The 19,542-nt window shown below is 35.2% G+C and overlaps 1 protein-coding gene across 2 annotated transcripts; it reads right to left on the bottom strand.

Annotated features, from left to right (window-relative positions):
• Positions 1 to 2,796: 2,796 nt before the first annotated feature.
• On the bottom strand, positions 2,797 to 18,514 carry LOC129949535 (AT-rich interactive domain-containing protein 2). 2 transcript variants are annotated; one of them, XM_056061056.1, is made up of 11 exons: positions 18,225 to 18,514; positions 17,599 to 18,161; positions 16,740 to 17,530; positions 16,497 to 16,668; positions 16,364 to 16,437; positions 15,676 to 16,305; positions 15,290 to 15,607; positions 7,378 to 9,699; positions 7,046 to 7,297; positions 3,128 to 3,219; positions 2,797 to 3,066 (listed from the first exon to the last, which is right to left on the bottom strand). In XM_056061056.1, exons 1-11 carry the CDS (start codon positions 18,392 to 18,394, stop codon positions 2,967 to 2,969), a joined length of 5,484 nt encoding a protein of 1,827 aa, XP_055917031.1. In that variant the 5' UTR covers positions 18,395 to 18,514; the 3' UTR covers positions 2,797 to 2,966. The 2 variants fall into 2 exon arrangements, with proteins under 2 accessions (XP_055917031.1, XP_055917030.1); XM_056061055.1 differs by having other exon boundaries at positions 15,128 to 15,607.
• Between the last annotated feature and the right edge of the window lie 1,028 nt (positions 18,515 to 19,542).

Raw genomic sequence — 19,542 nt, forward strand, 5'->3', positions numbered from 1 at the left:
TCAAATGGATATATAAACAAAAAGTGATGGTGCCCTGATGTCAAAAAAGTGAGTCCAAGACGTTTTGTTTTCAGCCTTCCCCTTGACAGACGGCCTCCAAAATGCGCAAAAGTCAACTTTTTGGTCGAAATGATAACCACATGAATGATACATCAAAAAATCAGAAAAATTCTAATGATTGTAAAAATGTGTGTCCTAGACGTTTCACTTTCAGCCTTCCCCTTGCCAGATCCATTTTAATATTTCTTAAAAGAATTTTTCAACTTAAATCTTTAATAACTTTTTTCATGTTAACCATAACCAAAACAATCATATACCAAAATATCAGACGAATTCCTGATTCTAAAAACATGTGTCCATGACGGTTTTCTTTCAGCCTATTAGAGCTGTGAAATTTGCAGGTAAACTTTCTTTCAGTTGTATTAGTAACAATATAAAAAGGGATAAATCTACAGATTTGATCTCAAGTAAACAAAAAAAATTAATCTATTTTGGCCCATTAAATTATTTGACAGATCTAGATAAAAAAAAATGGTTGAATTAGGAGGAATCTGAAAAATACATAATTTTAAATTTGTAAGTAAAAGCAAAAGTGTTTTTTAATTTGTCGTAACAATCCGTTGGGATCTAGAGCCTAGTGATTAAAAATCTCAACCTGTGGCCGAGTACTGTTGCCAGAGATTAAGGGTACCTAAAGTTTTAAGCCAAATCCGAACGACTAATTTGAGAAAGCACTTTTCATGACAGAAATTACTCTTGAAGGATATGTCAACTCATCGCAAGAGGCTGTAACCGTGAAAACCGTGATGGCACAGGCAGGTATTGAATCCAAAACATATAGCATAGATATTCAACCGCACTAATCGTCATTCCACGGTATGCCATGGTATGTTTTTGAGATTGATGGTTTCTTTTTTCAATTCTTCTATTTCTTTTGAGTGAGAATCTACTATATCCTTTGTGCCCTTCATTTCTTCCTGTATGATTCTTCGAAATTGCTCCATCATAGTGTCCCATGTGGACATTTCCACTACTGTTTGATCAAGCTTCATGGATTGTTCGTCCGAGATTTCAGCATTTTTTGAGAACGTGCTTGATCCGGTGATAGCTGTGTTCTCGATCGTTTACCTCACTGATCCAGTTTGATTATTGGGTTCATTGGTTTCAGTATGCGATTGATTTGGCTGACACGCAGATAATGGAAAGCGAAGCGCAAGCGTCAACATGACATGGGCTGTACAATACCCTCAACTATACTGAAGGTAGTAGATATTTTCAGGAAGAAAGGAACACGTAAGAAATAGGTCGGAGGAGGAGCAAGAGGAGGACTTTTGTATTTAAACGGTACATTTTCAACAGGCAACAGAATAACTCAATGCTCCTTGTGTAACTTGAGAGAAGACGAAACATTTGTCCACTTTCTTGGAATATGCCCTGTACTCCAAGAACTACGTCTTTTATATTTTGGGACAAGAGCACTCACCACGGAAAACATGGTGAACATCCTCAATGGCAAAGGGAATTGGATTTCATTGGTAAAATACTTCTCTCTAGCTATGAAATATCGAAACGCACTTATAAGAGAATATAATGGATAGAACAACAATAACAACAACAAAACAGCAACAACAATAACACCAAAAACAACAGTAACAACACCAACAAATACAACAACAATAATAACAACAACAACAAGGATATTTGATCGCAACAGACGGCTCAACAGAGCCACTGATGTAAAATGCAATGTTTAGTGTTAATATTATTAAATTTATGAATCCTTATATTAAAAAACAAAATTGTACATACTATACCTTAATTTTGTTTGAAAAAACATTTACTTACCTACTAATTGAAAAGAAAAAAGGTATGTCATTCATAATACAAAACTATCCTTTCAGGAAACTTTCCGTGACCAGTTCACACATTTTGAGGCCTGGATAACTTCAATAATTCCATCTTTAAATCTTTAATCTGAAAATATTTTTTCCATGTAATTCCAAATGATTCATTCTTAAAAAGTTCTCAACTTTATTACGAAAAGCAAATCAAACACTCATTTCATGAATCTCATTTCAATTTTCACTTCAAAAGCCTACTTATTTGGAAAAAGAGGTGTTGACCCATTTGAACGTAGAAATGCACCCATCTTAATTTTGTTCTATACTGGATTTCTCAAACGCTCGCTTTAAGTCGAACGTTCGATTCGCTCCTCCTAATAAGGGCCATTCTCCTTTCTATAAAGCGTACTCTTAAAGGCCTTTTTTCAAGTTGTTTGTAATGATGATGACAATAAAGGAAAATCTTTTTCAGAACCATGCACTAAAATGCAATGTTCATAAGCGAAGAGTATATTAAATTTAAATGTATATATATTTTTATAATTTATGTGCACAATAGAATTCAAAAATTGGATTTAGCAGTACATAATCCATATTAACTTCCTAGACATTCTTTCCAGGTACCAATTTCTTTTGAGGAAAATTTCTGGACATTATTCAGATTGCCAACGATTTATATTAGATATACTCTTTAATACAAATTAAATGATGGTAAGGTGAACGAATTGAATTGCCCCTGAAATTTCTTCCACCCATCTCTTATAAGCTACTAAAGAAGCACCCAACACTATCTATAGATTCTTTGGCTTACTTTCCATATTATTCTCCTTCTAAATTAGGAATATGGAAAAATGTACTTGAACTTTTTAAATGATTCATAGTCGAACACAAGTTTTGTCTTTCATCTAGAAATATGGATGAAATCCCAGTTAGGTAATAATCAGAACTAAACACGTACTTTATTTCCAAAAAGTATTTTTTGGGATATATGTATTTATAATTAATAATAACACTGAAATGTATGTAATAAAAAATAATCTGCTCCAAAATGTTCTATAAACATAACCTTTATCTTAGTTTTTACTTCCTTATTCGTTTTCTTAATTCATAAAATCAATTCCTCTTTTAATTATTCAATTCGTATAAAATCTGTGAAATAGTTCCACTGGACTCAACATTACTTAAAGCAACGCTTGCCAAATGTGGTTCATACTGCCGCAGAGTCCTGTAAATCCAAAAAAATATTAAGATTTTAAAGTTTAAGTAATATAATAATTGATACGAACCTTTTAGCTAGTGGAGTAAAAGTTACTAAGTTTCTTAGAATCAAAGCAGCTGTTAATCGAATACTCTTGGTAACTGGACCTTCATTTTCGTCCTGAATTTTTGAGATTATTTAGAACAAAAATATGAATAAGTTTCTTTTTTTTTTTAAATAACTTAATATTAAATTTTATTATTATTTAAATAGAAACATTTCCCACTAAACCATAATAATAATAAGCACAAAAATAAATTTGTATACTTTATGGACATGGACATGAACGATTACTTACACCATCAGGAACCATTGAATCTGAACTACTTTGTACTGATTTTGAATAAGTATCCGTACCGATGTCAAAAGTGGTAGTAGTAGTGCAAGCAGAATTGGAAGCAGGATGCATTGGATTTGTTATAGACGAAGCAACAGTGGTATTTGCAGTAGATTCTATGCTAAGTAAGTTTTCAAAGTCGGGATTCTACTCGAAAGTATTTCAATTAATTTTTTTTGTTATTTCTTTAAATGTCTATTAAAACATACTAGGGTAATAATGAAAAAAAAAAACATATCATGCTTAAAATAACACCGGAAACTAGTTAACAAGTTGATTTTTGAATAGATTACGTTAAAACAATATTTTATAAAAACTATTTTATTTTTAATAGAAAAAAAATATGTAAATATGAATTATGAATAGCAAATCGAGAATTAGACTCAAAGCAAAAAGGCACTCATTTGAATGTTCACTTCTAAAGACGAATGTGTGGAAATGATGCTCTATTTCAAGATTACCTTTTCATAAGCTTAATAATGAAAGCCACAATGCCTTTATATCAGTTTCTGTTTTAAACTCTCTCTGTTTGATTATTAATTAGTCATGGAGTCGATAAGCATTTAGTAAAGGTTTAAATATCAATTATAACAAGATCTAAGGTATTTGAATGTTCACTAAAGACGAATGTGTGGAAATGATGCCTTTATATCAGTTTCTGTTTTAAACTCTCTCTGTTTGATTATTAATTAGTCATGGAGTCGATAAGCATTTAGTAAAGGTTTAAATATCAATTATAACAAGATCTAAGGTAGTTCCTCCCAAGCTGATGTTACCTACGAGATTTGAAGTGTTTTTCAGTTTACTTCAGCAAATCGCTTTGCAAAGACTTACATCAGAACAATTTTCATAAATCATGGTTCGTGTTTCAAAAATTCGCACTCAGTCGCTAATCTTATAAAGGAATTCATAAAGTGGCCGATAAAACTCAAGTCGGTCTTAAAGGCCCATGCAGGCTTTGTATATAAAATGTATAGTATTATTACGTTCGCCGTAGCTTCACGATGGTGTTGGAAGTTTTATATAAAAAGTTAAGTAAAAAAATGTAATAACCAATGTCAGCTTACCTACTAGGTGATAGTGACATAGAATAAAATCAATATTTGACTTTTTGGACAGTGTAGGCATATTTTCAAGAATATTCTTTGAAAATTTCAAGGTTACATTTTTGATACCCTCCGAATGACAGCCTTTTAAACACCGACCGCTTCTTTTTCATGACCAAAGTTTAGAACATCCTCAGTGGAAAACAATTTATGTTAAGTCACTTCGAAGAAGGTGTATGAGTCTCTTATAAATATTTATTTTTAATTATAAGTGGAAAATATTAAGGAACACATGATTCACATAACGGAATGTATTCTGTTCGCGAAAAATTTGTTGAATACATTTTTCAAAAAAATCCGAAAATCATGCTTATTTCCAGTGTTTACATCGACATAGCGTTTTAACTGGTACGTAAAAAAAAAGAGATTTATCATTTTTGGAGTAGAAACGTAATGAGACTCTTCAGAAAAAATCACTGTTCGGATTAAATTACATTTATCCTTATATCCGAAATTGATACCATTATTACCGTGAAAATCGAACGTATTTGGAGGAAAAAAGGTTCCAACAATATAAGGTACTAAATTTTTCATCTGCGCTGGTAAACTATTAATAATTTAGATAATAACATTCGACGAAATACGATCTGATAATCTCATGAATGTTAAGTTATGTTAGGTAAAAGTGGCACCCTTAGGCCAGTTTAATGGTCCATTGTTATACCAGATGAATCTTAAGGCTTTCTTCTAAGTTCAATGAAACCTGTTTGAGTCCCTTACGAAATGTTAGAGGCTGATTATGTTTATATGATTAAGATCGTTTAGATCATTAAAAACGATTTTTTTTAGGTAATTCTTGCGCTTTTGAGCTAGAGCAGGATATGTGCAGGGAAGATGAAGAACTATTTCTTCCGCCTATTCATCCGTAAAGCTTCTGCAAAAGTCAAGCGATTGTTATGCCAGCATTTGCCAAACGTGGTAAAATGAGTTGTATTGTACCATTCCTGGCGAGTTAGTCTGCACTACAGTTTCTTGGAATGTCTCTATGGAGCGGCACCCACCAAAAGGTGAATATTAAACTGTTGTGCCATCTCCATTAGATATGATCTACATTTATGGACTGTTATATAGTTTGTAGAGACAGAGTGCAGACATTTTATAGCAACCCGACTATCTGAGAAAATACGGATATCAGATGGATATCACGTTTCAAAACAAGACTTCTTTTATCGCCAAAAGTTTCGCCGGGAACACGCCACAATGATCGGGAAAGGGGAATGAGAGACTTAATTTCAGTCGTTCAGAGTACACACCTCCACTAACCTCTTCTTTTGTTTTTGATTCATCTGTATAAAAGTGGACTGACTCGTCTTCCAGGAATGTCCTCTCGTCCCAGAAAGATCTGGTAGGTATAGAAATCTGAAAGTTTCTGTCGAATTGCAGTTAGAAGATGGTGTAGTCGGTGTGCTTTGGAATTGATTCTAAATACCTAAGAATTACGGAGTGGCCAATGTTGTTATTAATCCACTACGAAGAAACTTTAAGGCGAATAACAGAGCTTAGAGCTATTTGTTTGAGAGGGTGTCCGGTGCCGCGGATGAGGTCGTGCGAAGTGATACGCTTATACATAGGCAAGAGGAACGTTGGACTTTATTTAGGATTTTTTCGAGGTTTATAGCTTTATCTACGTTAAAATCGGTCTGATTACCGTGTATAACTAATGCGTGATTAACCCAAAGTATTAGTTGGTGTAAGGCATTTTGTAAGAATTCTTTTACGGTGTATAAATTCTTTCCTCAAACCGCTATAGCAACGTCATCCGCATAGGCAATCACTCTGAAACCCTCCCCATCCAGTCCAGTTAGTATTTCATTTACTGCTAGTTTCCAGAGGAGAGAGGATAAAACATCATCATCTCGTAGATCTTTATCTTAAGTCTTAAAGAAAGTCTTGGTAAACTGTAGTGTGAGAATAGTGTTGATAAAGAACAGTCACGGTGTCCATATGCCAGAAGATATTTTAAAACATGAAATGCGATGAAATTGTCGAGTTATTTGCCCCTAACAAGTACCCTATATTATTAAGAAGCCGGAAAATCGAAAAACAAGTAAAATATTGTAAAAATAATGTTTTAGAACACATATTGTAACGTGGTACTTGTTTTTTACATATACTAAGAGTCCATTTCAAAAACGTATGCGAGTCGTGACGGATCTGTTGTTCTTGGACATGAACTAATGACTAATAATTTGTATATATGAACACAATTATTAAGGAATCTATTTTAAATGGCCTAAAATTTGTTTATATCTATATAAGTCAACAGAAGAACATTCCGTTTGTTTTACAACTACAATTCTAATCTAAATGCAAAAACCAAATAAAGGGAACACATTTTGATTGCTTATGGTCAATAGATCAAAAGCATCAACTAGACAAAATATCAACTCTAATAAATGCATATACAAATCAAATGCACCTTAAATACAGTGCAACAATATCACTAGAAACAAAAACTACAAAAAAAAAACTATTACAAATCGAAAAACAAATTATTACTCACCATAAGCTCTTTGGGATTGATGAAATCGGATGCGTGTCTTTTGATTGCATGCAAAGCAGCACTTCCTGTAGATGGTACTGAACCATTCGATGATGTGGAGAGAGCCGGCGATGCGGTTCCCCGCGTACTCTCCGCAGCTTGTTGTTGTGCAACAGCAGCTGCTGCAAAGTTTTTAATAATTGTTACGGGCGGACCTGTACTAGGGGCTTGGGCGCCATTAGCCAAACGTCGTTGTACTGCTCCTCGAAGACTCTTTAAGGTAAATTCAGAAACGAAGCACACATTCATAAAATGAAAGACAAAAATAAACATTTATTATTATGAAATCATACCTCAATGGTTAAATGTCGATCTAGAATATGTGTCATGAGCGAGAACCGTTTGCGTGGAATGCCGTCACACAATCCTGGCCCAGTGCCCCATTGACAGAAAATTTCGGCACCAACATCCAAATGCTCGGGACAATGCACCAAACAAGTATGGTGATGCAAGTCAGCAATAGATTTAAACCGCCGTCTGGGACAATTTCGCCAATCACAAACGAATAGCCAATTAGGATCGACTTGGTTATCGTCATCCGTCTTCTCTGTTTTTGGCTCATCTTTTATCTCCGCTTTAACTTCAACTTTTACTTCTGGTTTGGGTTTTAAAGGTGCAACCCTGGTAACAGTTGGCGGAGGTGTTGATGTGGCGGGGGGAGCAGCAGCTGGCACAGGTGCAGGAGCAGGTGGTGGTGGTGGGGGAGTCGGAATTTTCACTGGTGCTGGAGTTATTGCAGCCGATTGCTGCTGAATTTGCAAACCTGGACGTATAGCTGGTTTTTGTACAGCTGCAGTTGTTACTTTCTGTGCCGCTTGTGACACCTGCTGAATTTGTGGCTGTGGTTTTGTCGTCGCAGGCTGTATCATCCGCATTACTTGTGAACCCTGTTGTGACTGGGAATCGGCATATTCAATTGTTCTGCCGCTAGAAATGATAACTTGCCGCTTTTCTGTTCCGCCTGGAGTTCCAGTGTGCTGCACAATCTGCGTTTGCATTACCGCTGGAGTCATCTGTGTCTGTGGGGGAGGAACGCCCTGCTGTTGTACTATTGATACGGACTTCCCTAGACGGGGTAATGATGTAGTTGCTGCTGTTGTTGTGATCGATTGCGCAATTGATGACGTTACCATGGGCGACGATGTTTGATGGATTTTGATTGTAGCCGGTATATGTGACAGCTGAGAGAGAATATTTGCGTTTCCTGATTGATTCGTGATCTGTTTCTGAATCATCTGCTGCTGGACGGGAATTGGTCCGGTTTGAATGACGTTCGTTCCAGCAGTATTCATATAGATCTGATGTTGTACTGGGCGTGCCATTTGGGTAACAATCATCTGCTGGCCCTGTGACGTAGTCATTATTACCTTCTGGGGTTGAGATGTGTTAATCATTTGCTGCTGACCAACGGGCTGACCTTGTTGTTGGAGAATTATGATGGTCTTTGTACCGGCGGCTTGTTGTTGTGGCGTTTGAGTGACCAACAAGCGCTGGGTTTGTGGCTGAGGCTGAGTCGTCTGCTGAGCCACAAGATACGTCTGTCCCTGGGGATTGGTTGCGAGGACATACTGCGTTTGTGTTTGCGGCTGTTGTTGTTGTGACATCATTGGCTGGAGGATCTGTTGTCCCATTGAGTTCTTTTGCAGAATGCACGGAACAGTCTGCAGACCCTGATCGGTTTTAATTGTGGCCGTAGCAGTTGGAAGGCTTTGTTGCTGCGGACCTTGAGACAGAATCATTTGATTGGGATTATTGGGATTCATAATCAGTTGGCGCGGCACATTTACCGGCACTGAAATCAATTGATTCTGTGGCTCTGGCTGTTGTTGCTGGTGTTGAACTGCCAACTTCGTTTGTTGGATAACAGATGCCTGTTGTGGCACCTGTTGCTCCTCTTCCAAATCTTCATCTTCGAGAATAGAAGCTGCCATTTCGGCATAGAGATTAGCTGCATTCTTAGAGGCGGTGACCTTTGGCTCCACCTCGAGAAGGATTTTCTTTTCATCAGACTCTTCGTAGTCGTCGTCATGTTTTCTTTTTCCACCCATTGGTGGTTCCAAGGCTTTTTTATCCAACAAATCAACAAGCATCTGATTTGCACCAATCATGCGTACACTGTCCTTAGAGCCGCGACTCAGAGAATCCTTAGAGCTATCGTCATCGATGCCAAATGAACTGACAGTCTTATTTGACTTCGACATAAGCAAACCCTCAAAGCTCGCAAATGATCCATCACCTTCAATTTGAGATGAACTAATAATACTTGAAGCCATCGAAGCTGAGCTCGAATCATCGTTTGCCGACAAAACTTGCTGCTGCTGGATAATGACGTTCGAACGGATCAATGAACCCGAGCTTAAAGGAGCCAATGGTGGAATGGGATCCCAATTAGAATTATCCGAATTCTCGCTAGTTATGATAGTTGTTTTCTTATCACTGCAACTGCTATTCAAGGGCTTGATTGTTGTTTGGCCTACTTTGATTGGCGTCGTGTGCATCATAGGATTATTAACCACAGCACTCAGCGATGTGGTGGCCATTTTCATTGGTGAACTGTGTTGTTGTTGATGCTGTTGGGCAGCGAGCTCTTTTTGTTTTTGCTGACGTTGAGCCACCTATAAGAATTTACCATTATTTATATATTCCATAAAATAGGGTGATTACTTTAAGGGATTAAAATTTGTTGCAATTGAAATAAAATTAAAATAAAATAAAATCTTTCACCTGATGAAAATGTACATAGAAAAATGTGTAATGAAATTAAAAATTAAATGATTTTGTTGACGTTGAGGTTGATGTTTACCGCTCCATTCTGCATTGTACTGTAACCCGATATCCCAGGGGAGTTATTGATGTTGGGTTAGATTTGAAAATAAACTATTCTGTTAGTATACTGCGTCAAAGGGGAGTTAGATACAAGTCAAAAATTATTGACAACACGACGGTTTAGTAGACTAATATTACGATATTTTAGTTTTTTGCTAAGCAGATTCAAAGAAAATGTAAATTAGAGTTTTCATTGTATTTTAATGAAAAATATATATTTTTTTCTTAGAATTTAAAGAATCCATACAAAATATTGGCTTGTGTGCTTACAAATTCAAGGAATGAGACAAAAAACAAGAGCTCGTTGACTGAGTTTTGGCGGAAAGCCAGATAGGACAAATTTAACTCGCAATTGGGATAATAATCCATTCCAGAAAGTTTTAAAATTGTGCTTCGCCATTTTAATTATGTAAACTCTAGGATTTAGGAATTTAAGAACCTTAGGCGAGTTATTAATTAATTTTAACATGCAGTTTTTTAAAAACAGTGTTTTTTTTAGGTACGTTAGGATGTTAGAAGTTTTCAAAAATAACACTGGTCGACAAGGTTTTGAAAAATAACACTGGTCGACAATGATTTGCACTTTTCCAAGGAGTTTTGATAGCCTCAATTCAAATGAGACTTTAAAATTAAACTATCACGTCAGGCTTTTGAGTCATTACTTTTTAAAAATTCAATAAATCTGCTTTTTGAAGCTATACATTTGGGATTCAAAGAGCACTCAAAATTAATTCCAAAATGTAATTTTTAAAACCATGAAAGTATTAAGTTCAAGGCTTCCCAAAACTTAATTTAGGCTCAAATGAAATCTCATAATCAAAAAGAGAACTTCCAGAAAATATATGAAATGTTTTAATGCTTTAAATTGTACTTTAGGTACAAAGACAAAGATTTGTTTAAAATTTGCAAAATTATCATACCATTTACTGTCAGAACTATGTTCTGTTTTAGTTTAGCTGCAAAAACACAGTTTTTTGTTGCTTTTAACATAATTTAAAAACCGGATGTGATAAAAAAATTATAAGGCGAGATTAGATGTCAGGCGGGACATGCTTTAAAAATGTATTTTATTGCTTGTGTAACAGAAAAACCGAATTTTGTTGACCAGTGTTATTTATCATTTTATTTTGAATAAATTAACTATTTGTACGTTTTTTTTTTGTTAGTTTTAAACTACTTTTGCTAAACTACAAACACATATCTCTTTAGACAGCAGTTTTTTAAAGACAATAATTGAGAATCAATTCTTGACTATGTGAATCATTTGAAAAAAATATTGAAGAATTTAAAGAGTTTTCCAGTTTTCAATTAGACTGTTTTGATCTTAATGATAAAAAGCGATACGCAAAAGTATGTTTTTTATTTCCATGCACAAATAAACATCCAATTATGTTGCATACATTTATTTTTCACAGAAGTAAATGACGTTTAGAGCCGTAGCTTCAATTATGCAGCTATACTCATACAGCTGTTTAAAATAATAGGGAATTATTTTACAAGACATGTTAAGCAACATTCTTTGGAGTGATGAAACAAAAATAAATCTTTTTGGGTCTAACTACGAATAAAATGTTAGGCTTCTTCAAGAAAATAAGTTTCAGTTCTGTTTTACAAAAACAAAACAGTGAAACACGGAGGCAGTGGGTTCATAATATGCGGTTGCTTTTCTTAGTTTAGTGCTGGACCGATTTTTCAAATTCATGATAATCTAGACCAATCTTGATATTTTAAAAGATGCAATTCCGTAATTGATCTTCAAAACCTATATTATTTATTAAACCAACGACTCAAACACTTACAACAAAAATTAATCTACCGGATTTAAGGAAACTGCTCTTTATGTTCGGAGAAAAGACTACTGACTAAAAAATAGTATGGCAGATGTAATGGTTTCGAATTTTCTAATAGCTAAAATATATTTTCAAATTTAGATTGTTGGTGTTTAATCAGTAAACGAGAAGTTCATGAACAAATTATCGTACTAAAAGTATAGACAGGACTTTAGGCTGATTCATTTTCCTTAAAATCGTAGAACATAATTGTATTTAAAAAAAATCTCCTTCAGGGTAAAAAACACAAATAAGTTAAAAAGCCCAAAGTTTTCGCTGTTTTTCTGGTTATTAATTAGGCCAACATCATAAACTAGTAACCAACGAATCACCAACAAATCAAAATCCCAGATTTAACGCAATGTCTCCTTCTATTCGAATAACAAGGTTACTACTACTACAAAGGACTACCATGTTTTTGAAGAAGGCTATTAAAGGTCAATGAAGGAGGCTATTGAAAAAAAATGTTCTTATTTCTCTTATTTCAAAACTGACTGATAATTAATTAAATTTGACCGATTCACATACTTAGTTTAACATTTTCCCATTATTTTAAACACTCCTAATAAAAAATAAACAAATTATTTTGAAAAAATATACAAAATTGCAAACCAAATCCAAAATTGCTCGGTTTATTTAAGAAAATTATGAAATTTATAATTTTCTAAAATGTTGCTTTCCTATTATTTTGAACAGCTATGTGTATTTTGTTCTCATGACTTGAATCTTGTTTTGAAAGATTGAAAACTATGAAAACCTTAAATGTGAAACTCTTTTTTGGAATATATTCCTCCGTTTAAACTCTTAAGAATTTAAGAACGTCGTTTTTTTTTTATTTTCTAGAAAGCTTAAGCCGAATTTATAGTTAGGATCTAACGAATTGAATATCCACATACCTTCAAATCAATCAACAAAGTCAGATCACAACTGGAAAAGTTGGCTCATTCGTGATCAGCTTTAAGTTAAGATATACATCTCATTCGTTACAGAAATGTACTTTAAGAATTAACAACAAGCGGTGTCAAAAGTAACGGACGGAAGAAGTGTCACGAGACGTGCGATTTATTGATCATCAACAGCGTTTCCATGTTATGATTGAAACTATTTCATCACAGCTTGAGAATGTTAAATATTGATTCTTCAATCCAAATTATTATTAAAATGCTTAATCTTTCATCAATCTAATTGATTTGAAATTGTAGTTAGCTATTAGAAAATATGATTTTTCTATTACTCTTTTTTTCTTTCTGAATTATTTTTTCAGTAATTTACTTTACGGAGCTTCTAGAAATTTTATTAATTTAATTATAACCAATAAAGAACAGGGGCCCTACTATGTACCTCAATTCTCCTTTTGATTCTATTCTAAACTTATTTCCGATTCCACTTCCAATTCGTACTTCGTATGAAAGTAGAATCGGTTGCCGGGTATACCAACTTGTTTTCAAACAATTTTGTACTTTCGAATGAGTACCCATCGAGTTGTTTGACAGTTTTAAAAACAAATAAAAAAAACAATCTAATTTTTGGACAAGAATAATATTACAAAAATGGACACCGTTGGAATTTGGTTTAATTTGCAAGAAAATGAAGAACGGTACGAGCAAATTGAAGACAGAAGAATAAGAGATAATTCCAACATAATTGGAGCTGAGTGAGGAAAGGTTTGTACATATATGTATGTACATATATGTATCAGGGTTGTTCCGGATGTACAAAATTTGACATCCGCGGAAGCGGTTGCGAATTTTTTGAGAATCACATCCGCGGATGCGTATGCGGATACGGATTTTAGGATTTATTACATAAAAAAATTTTAAATCCGTAAATAAAGGAAAATTGTATTGATTATCTTTGCATTTAATAATTAAATTTAAAAATGGGTAGTTATATTTGATAAAAAGCAAGATTGCAGCCTTCTCAGACTGTAATCTGTTTCTTAGTGGATCGTATATTAATCCAGCTCCGCTAAATAGTTGTTGGCTGGGAACACTGGCTTTTGGAAGTGATAAATACCTCAGTGCAACTTTGGAGAGCCTTTTAAAGTCTGTTTGATTTTTATTTATTTCGGTAACATGCCAACTCCCTTCGGGGAAGTGCTTCGTGACTAGCGTTATCAGATTCTCCTTCACTTTCGTCTTCAGTTGATAAATCCAGCATCATATCCATATCGTTTCCGAAGCAAGCCTTTGTTTTATGTTTATAAAAAAATATACCTGCACCCTCTTTTTTTTTAAAGATTTTCATTGTTGGCGCTCTCAAATAAAACAAACTCTTCTGGGTGCTTTGACTTCAAGTGGTATTTCAACAAAGAAGTCGTGCGTCTTTTTCGTTAGTATGTTTTACGACAGTTTTTGGATTCGGACTTGTCAGGATCATTTTTATTTAAATTAAAATAGATCCAGATGTTGCTTTTTATTGGTGGCGGCATTTATGATATGTATTTGTATCAATTTTTCACTTAATATATACAAATAAATTGGCCAGAGGCACTTAGCAAGAGCTTTTATATCCTCAAATCTGTGACCATTGCATATGACTTGTTGTTGCTTTTGTCGTCGCCTACTTGGGACTGAGGTTTTTTAATTTAAAAGGGTGAAAGGGTCGTTTTTTTTATGTATGCCGTGCTGTTGCTATTTTTCGAATTTGAAAAAAAAGCGTTAAAAAACATCCGCATCCACAACAAACTCCGCATCATTTTATGAGGATGCGGATGCTGATGTTGGAATTATTGCGAATAATCCGCAATTGCGGATGCTTGATTCTGTCAGTAATTCAGTTGTGTCAAGTGAATAAAACATTTTTAGAGACAAAATCAGAAAAATTATCAAGTTTACACGTTTTTTTTTCATTGTAGCGTAAATATCATTATTTTTACCTTTTTTCGTCATCAACGCTCTTTAGATTTGTTCGAAGAAAACAGCGGTAAGTATTTTTAACCCTGAACTCGATGTAATAAGCATGAGGTTTTTAAAGCGTAGTGTATTTATTAAATCAATACGAGAGAATCATCTAGAAGGCTTTTAGACAGAATACAGAACAAAGCTAATAATTTGACTAGCGATGACATAAATAAAGCCCACAATAAAATGGACATTTTGTCGTTTTCTTCTACATACATACATATATTAATTTCACGACTTTTAAGAAACTTTTGAGATTTTTCTTAAAAAATAAATTCAAAAAAATTATGTCAGTAAACTCATAATTGTGTTAATCAAGCGATAAAGCAATGTGATACTGTTAGTTAGAAAACAAAACAATTATTCAAGTAAGATGCTTTAGAACTACAAAAGTAAATTATTTTACATATTATTATTAAGAAAAAAATATTAGAATAAAAACAGAAAACAAAACACTACAATACAACAACAAGAAAAGGTGTTACCTGATGCAAATTAACACTTTGGGTAATCAAACAACTTTGAGGAGTACTTAGAGCTGCACTCGCATTCGTATCGATTACAACAGCAGCAGGGATATTGGCATTGGCAGTAGCAGAAGTAGTATTGGTAGTAGTAATAGCTGTAGCTGTGGGGGAAGATGTTACCTTATTTGCCAATAGGCTTTTAACTAATGACGAGGATGGCTGTGCACCACCGTTACCACCATTTGATGTTGACGAACTTGGATTGGCGTTAACAATAATTTGTTGTTGTTGTTGGTTTAGTTGTGCTTGTGGCTGCAGTTGCGGTTGCGTCTGTGCCTGTGATAAAGTAGGCAATTGAATCTGTTGTTGGAGGGCCATTTGTGGTTGTTCAGCAATAGTTGTAATTTGAATTGGCTTTGCTGCCTGTTGAACTATTGTCGCTTGATTAGATGGAGTAACAAGAACATTTCCCAAAATTTGTGGCATGTTGGGGTTAACCTTAAAAAAATAAAAAACAAATTAAAAGATGCTCTCAAAATTCATAAAGGTAAAGTTAACTTTCATACATTTTTTGAGATAGGTGTCATAGGTGGCAGACTTAGAGGGGTATTTACTATTTGTGTTTCTTGTTTGATCGAGGCTTGAGGGGTAACTTGAGTCTGCTGTGCGGACTGCTGGACATTCATATCAGATTTTACAATAACTGGTTGATTTGATGGAGTATTAACGATTTGCTGTTGCTTCTGAACAGTCACAGGGCTCATGGGTGGTGTTGTAATTGTAGATTTCTGTAATTGTTCCTGTCGCATTTGTTCGTGTAAGCGAATTTTTTTCTTTGATTTCTTTGAAGATCCCGGTTCTAGCTTTTGTTTGCCATCTTTTAAGCCTTTCGGAGTTGTAGAGACTTTCATTTGGATTGGCAATGGATTTGATCGAACACGAATGCAAATGTAATATTCTTTAGTGCCCTCAGGGTTTTCAACTTTCTTATTATAATTGGGCACAACTTGCGCACCGAAAATCGTTCGAACCATACGCGGAAATTGAGTGTGTGAAACAATGCCTCGTCGACCACATTTTTGAATGGCCGACAAGTACATGCGGTAGAGTTCATGTTGCTCAACACGACTATCAGGTGAAGGTGTTGGTTCAAAAGTAGCACTTAGCCAAGACAATGCGAAATTTTCATGATCTTGCTGAAAGAATTTCAAGAAATTTAGTTAAATCCTATAAATTGCATTTATTTCTAATTACGTTTGTGGGAACTGGTGATTTTGTTCCATGAGTGGGGGTTGCTTCTTGATTTGGTCGATTTGGTGCTGGAGAAGCTAGATTTTAAAGAGTTCTTAAATTAGGTACATATTTTAATTTATGAATAAATTTTTACCTCGGCCCATTGAACTTTTTTCAGAAGTTTGAGACGGTGGTTGAGTTGTTTGTATGGCATTTTGTAAGTTTGCAATATTTGCAATGTTTTGGGCAACCATTGGTAACATATTCCCAGGAACTGTTTCAACAACTCGCATAAGAATACACCCATCCGGGCCATAAGATTGTGCCTTCAAATAGAATAGATAATACAGAAAATGATGAAGAGTAAAGGTTTTGAAAAATTAACTTTTATTCTTACCTCAACTGTGATTAGCGACACGAGCGAATTAATGATACCTTTAACCTGCACCAAAGAGCTACACGATTTATGTCCCAAAGAACTGAGTGCGTAGATAGCCTCCAAAGTGTACAACAAGAGCATTATGTCATTCAATGACAAGTACAGACATAATGTGTTATAAAATTTCTGATCCAGACACTTGTGTATAGGCTCCTCATTGCTATCCTGTTGGCAGATCTTATACAACACTTCCAGACAACTGATGATAACACCCCGATCGGAACTCTCAATTCCCTCGCAAATTGTCGACATTAGACAACGTGTCAATTCATCTAGTGTTGGATCTAGTAAATCTAATTCATTAGCAATATTTCCAAACATATCCAAAACCATGTGGTGGAGATTGCCCCAGCGAATGTTAGCTCCCATCACCAGAAACCTCACAAAAGTTCGATTTTTTGCCAATACATATGTGTTCTCTTCGTAGAAACTTAAATTTCTTATGATCGACGAAACTTGATGAATTCGCTGACCAATGTATTCCTGGGTGCCGAGGCCTGGTCCCAATGAGAGAAAATCCAGGGAACGCATATAAGCGTCGTCTGAATTGGCATTTAAGCCATCTTGGAAGATTCTTTCCAATGCTGGACCATCTAAGTCTGAATTTTCTATATTCTTTTCTGTTAAAAAGTCGTCAAAAGAAAGCTCCAAGATTTGTGGTTTGTCATAAAGCAGATCCTTCCAAAACGTTTGCAATGAATGCTTCCTCACATTTGAATATAGTTCTTGGAATAGCTCACGCATGGAATCTAAAAGGTTTACAAAATTTTATAATAACCCACGGATAGAGTTCTAAGTCTGTGCTTTAAATACTTACAATGACAAAAAACTCCAGCATGAGCCAGCAGAGCGTCAAGAAGTTTCGGACAGTGGTCTAGCTTCAGGGTGTGTTTACTCTCATTGGACATTAGCGTACACACGTTAATGGCAAAGTCCTGTTCATTCGGAAGTGGCGATATCAGAGAAAGCAGTAGCCTATCGTACTCCGACGCTTTGTACAGATCCTCGGACATTCGATTCGCATTCCTTTGTTCTTCATTCAATTCATGTTGTTTGTAGTTGTAGGTCATTGGAATCGAATTGTACGTTTTGGATGACCATTTCTTCGGTCGGCCATCGTCATCCAAATCGTCGTTCTTATCCGGATCTTCGCCGAGGAAATGCAATCGCTCATATTTATCCAAATAGCGTGTGTAAATAGATTTTATAGCTACAGCTGCATTAACACATGTCGGCTGAAAGCCCAAACTCTCTACCAGCTCGTTCCATTCATTGCGAATATTGACCTTCAGCCAGCCGCCGCGGTTAGTGACCTCATTGTACAACACATATAGGTCAACTTCTTGGCCATTTATCTTGGGTAGACGAGTTATGGGAGTGCTGTGAAAAGCAAAGCAAATAAGTTCTAGCGCTGAGCAGTATTCATTTTAAAAAATAACTTACTTTCGAGATTCATGGAAACTTTGTAAAGCGCGAAAAAATGTTCCTCGATCTTGTTCTGCGGGTTCGGTACGCGAGGGTCTCTTGATGCCTACAGTCTTACAATTGGAAATGCTATCTTCGCTTTGGGCGGGTAGTGGAAAAGCCGATTGAATTAGTTCGGTTGTGGACATATTGTTTATTTTTTATGAAAACATTTAATGTTAAACAGACTTTTGTTGAAGTTGAAACTAAAAATAAATTTTAACTTTTCTTACAAAATAAAAAAGAACGCCGACTTTTGTTTTGACAAAGTGCTTTTTTCAAAGCGAATTCGATTTTATTCGCCAGATGTCACTTTAGTATTGCCATACTTGTGTTTTTTTTTTAATAAAAATTGTACTAGATTTGTATAATAAGCAATTTATTTTTCGATAAACTATGCTGCTTTTACACGTAAACTTTTGTTTGCATTCGGTTTACTTACATCAGTTTTTTGGCAAAAACTTAATTCAACCATATCCAACCAGATTAAAGTTTGATTTGATGAAAATGTTTGATGGGGCATGCAGATTTTTGTCTAATAATTAAAGTTTTTAATACAACACAAACGAAAGTTGCGTGTTAACGACTTTTTCTAAATCGTTATTTGATCCAAATCAAGTGTGAATACCGGAAAGAAACGCCAATATATCGATTTTAGGCAACGGCCTAGTCACTTATAAAGCTTCGGTTCCCATCGATCACCGAAATCAAGCATCAGTGAGTGTGGTTAGTAGAAAGATGGGGGACCGTCTCGAAACCTACCGCGTGCTGTTGTCATGTGTTCTTTCTGTCTGTTCTTCTTTCTCTTCTGTCCTCATGTCTTGTATTAAGGCCCAACTATAATAGGCATAAGCAAACATAAGCTTATGTCAAAAACCCAACGAAAATTCACTAAAGTTTGCGAAATTACTGCATAGCTATAATACAATTTTGCTCACGTATCTACATGTCAAATTTTACTTATGCGGCGAGCGACTGGGATTGTTCTTGCTTAAGCCTAGTACATACTTGTGAACCATCTCGTGAACCCATACAAATTTTAGTTTTTAGTTCACCCGTGAACTTGCTCGTGAAGCTGAGTGGAGAACAAAGTGGAGAGTTTTCGTTCACGGGCAATTCACGTGCAAAATGTACGGGAACTGTTGGTGAAGCTTTGACATTTGGTTTGTTCATGTTCACAACGTGTACTCACAAGTGTGTACCAGTGAGCAATGTCAAAAGTTCACTTTCTCCACTGGCGAACGTTCACTTCACGAGGAAGTATGTACTAGGCTTTAAGTGTGCTTAAGTAATGAAA

The sequence above is a fragment of the Eupeodes corollae genome, chromosome 3 (genome assembly GCF_945859685.1).
Source record: "Eupeodes corollae chromosome 3, idEupCoro1.1, whole genome shotgun sequence".
Taxonomy (NCBI): Eukaryota; Metazoa; Arthropoda; class Insecta; order Diptera; family Syrphidae; genus Eupeodes; species Eupeodes corollae.

Coding starts and splice junctions, on each gene's coding strand:
- LOC129949535 (XM_056061055.1), bottom strand. CDS start 18,394: ATGTCCACAACCGAACTAATTCAATCGGCTTTTCCACTACCCGCCCAA. Junction 16,306..16,363: donor AATCACCAGTTCCCACAAAC/GTAATTAGAAAT, acceptor AAATTCTTTCAG/CAAGATCATGAAAATTTCGC. Junction 9,700..15,127: donor AAAGTGTTAATTTGCATCAG/GTAACACCTTTT, acceptor AAATTCTTATAG/GTGGCTCAACGTCAGCAAAA.